Raw genomic sequence first — 1771 nt, 5'->3', positions numbered from 1 at the left:
GGACTTGTCACGGCAGCAGCGAGCCGAGGCCGCGGGTAGGCGGGGCTGCAGACTGAAATAGGAGATCCCCTGACGGGCAAGCCGGACTGAAGCGCACGTTAAGCTTGACCTGGGAAACCGCAGCACTCTGTTGAGACAACACACGCAGGCGGCATCAGGTCAAAGCCCTGAGAGTCGTACAAGGTGCCCCCCCCCCCCGCGGACACCTGTGCCCAGGCGTCCATTATGAACTTGAGCTGGCTGGTGGGGGTGCGCGTGAGGTCGCTCAGCTGCTCCAGGGCCTCCCCCGCAGTGCGCGCCGCCTCCTGCCGCGCCTTGTCGCGCGCCTTGTTGTGGGCGTCCCACCGCTCAAAGTAGTGCATGTACCTGGGGCCAGGCGGGTGGGCGGTCGTGGCGGGTGTGGGATGGCCGTGGAATGGGGCTGGGCGTTCAATTGAATCACGCAATGTGTGGACTGGTTTTTGTTTCAGCGTAGGGACCAGGTGCGCCAGGGCACACCTGGCCGCCGCGGGCTCAATTATGCCCTCGCTGAAGCCTCTCGCGCGCTGTCAGGCCACACACACACACACACACACACACACACACACACACACACACACACACACAAACACACACATACACACGTGTGCAACGACATGCAGCCACATGCAACCCCCTCGCCGCACGCGCGCGCGAGCACACACTCACACACACACAGCTCTTTCGTACTCGCGAGCACACACACACACACACACACACACACACACACACACACAGCCCTGACGTACTCGCGCCCTCCCTCCCCCCCTACCCCGCGGGCTGGTGCCCCCACCTCTCGAGCGACGCCTTTGCGTTGTCGCGCCGCCGCGCCTCGTCATCGTACTCCCCGGCCTTCTTGGCCACCTCAAACCTGTTGCACGCGTAGAACCCGCCCGTGCGCTCCCCGTGCTCCGCCCAGGGCCCGTTGCAGAGCCAGCAGAACTCGTGGCGGCACTGGCTGCAGGTCATGTGCATGCAGCCCTGGTTCTTCTCTATGGGCCGGTGGCACTTGGGGCAGGGCTTGGTGTTGGCGAGGATCCAGTTGAGGTTCTCGCTCTCAGCAGAGTTCTTGGTGATCCAGCGCCGCACGGTGTCGCAGCCCACGGGGCGGTGCGCCTCCTCCTTGCAGTTGAAGCAGAACGTGGCGGTGCAGGAGCACAGCACGTCCAGCGGCTCGTCGGGGGCGCGGTCCACCAGGCACGCCACCGCCGCGTCGCAGTTGGCGCCGGTGCACCAGCTCATGGAGCGGTTGTCCTCCACAAAGGAGCGCAGCGCAAAGAGGTCGTACTTGGCCACGTCACCCGCCGCCACCAGGGACCGCACCAGGGGGGACGGCACCTTGTTTTTTTGGGCCGGGGGGGGGGGGGGGGAGCAAGCAGAAGAAAGGGGGTTGAGGTTTCGCATGCGCAATTGAATGCACCTGACTGGAAGGTGGCAGGTGCCGCTGGCAGCAACTAACGGCAAGCCTGTCACAGCAGGCAGGTCCATCACTAGTGCATGCTGGGTGCATTGACGTATAGTCAGTGCCCCCTGTCACCCCCCCCCTCTGCTGGCAGCGCACCGCGATCTTGCAGTCGGGCAGGGGGCAGCGCAGGTCCAGGCAGGCGGGGCCGCAGGAGATGGCGTTGGAGATGTAGCCGCGCCAGCAGTCGCCGCAAAAGTAGTGGCGGCAGGGCGCGGCGTGCATGGACTCCTTGCGGAACTCGTCAAAGCAGATCATGCACTGGGGCAGCCAGGCGGGGTGGTCAAGGTG

At 65.1% G+C, this 1771-nt stretch overlaps 1 protein-coding gene across 1 annotated transcript; it reads right to left on the bottom strand.

Moving 5' to 3' along the window:
• Nucleotides 1–7: 7 nt before the first annotated feature.
• MNEG_8494 (putative E3 ubiquitin-protein ligase ARI7) lies at nt 8–1738 on the bottom strand (the record flags this gene model as incomplete). Its single annotated transcript, XM_014043037.1, has 4 exons — nt 8–109; nt 207–366; nt 812–1356; nt 1580–1738. 4 exons carry the CDS (start codon nt 1736–1738, stop codon nt 8–10), a joined length of 966 nt encoding a protein of 321 aa, XP_013898491.1.
• Nucleotides 1739–1771: the final 33 nt, after the last annotated feature.

This window comes from Monoraphidium neglectum, assembly GCF_000611645.1.
Source record: "Monoraphidium neglectum strain SAG 48.87 unplaced genomic scaffold scaffold01619, whole genome shotgun sequence".
Lineage (NCBI taxonomy): Eukaryota > Viridiplantae > Chlorophyta > Chlorophyceae > Sphaeropleales > Selenastraceae > Monoraphidium > Monoraphidium neglectum.
The sequence above is the reverse complement of the archived record's forward strand: the minus strand, read 5'-3'. Positions and strand labels throughout refer to the sequence as shown.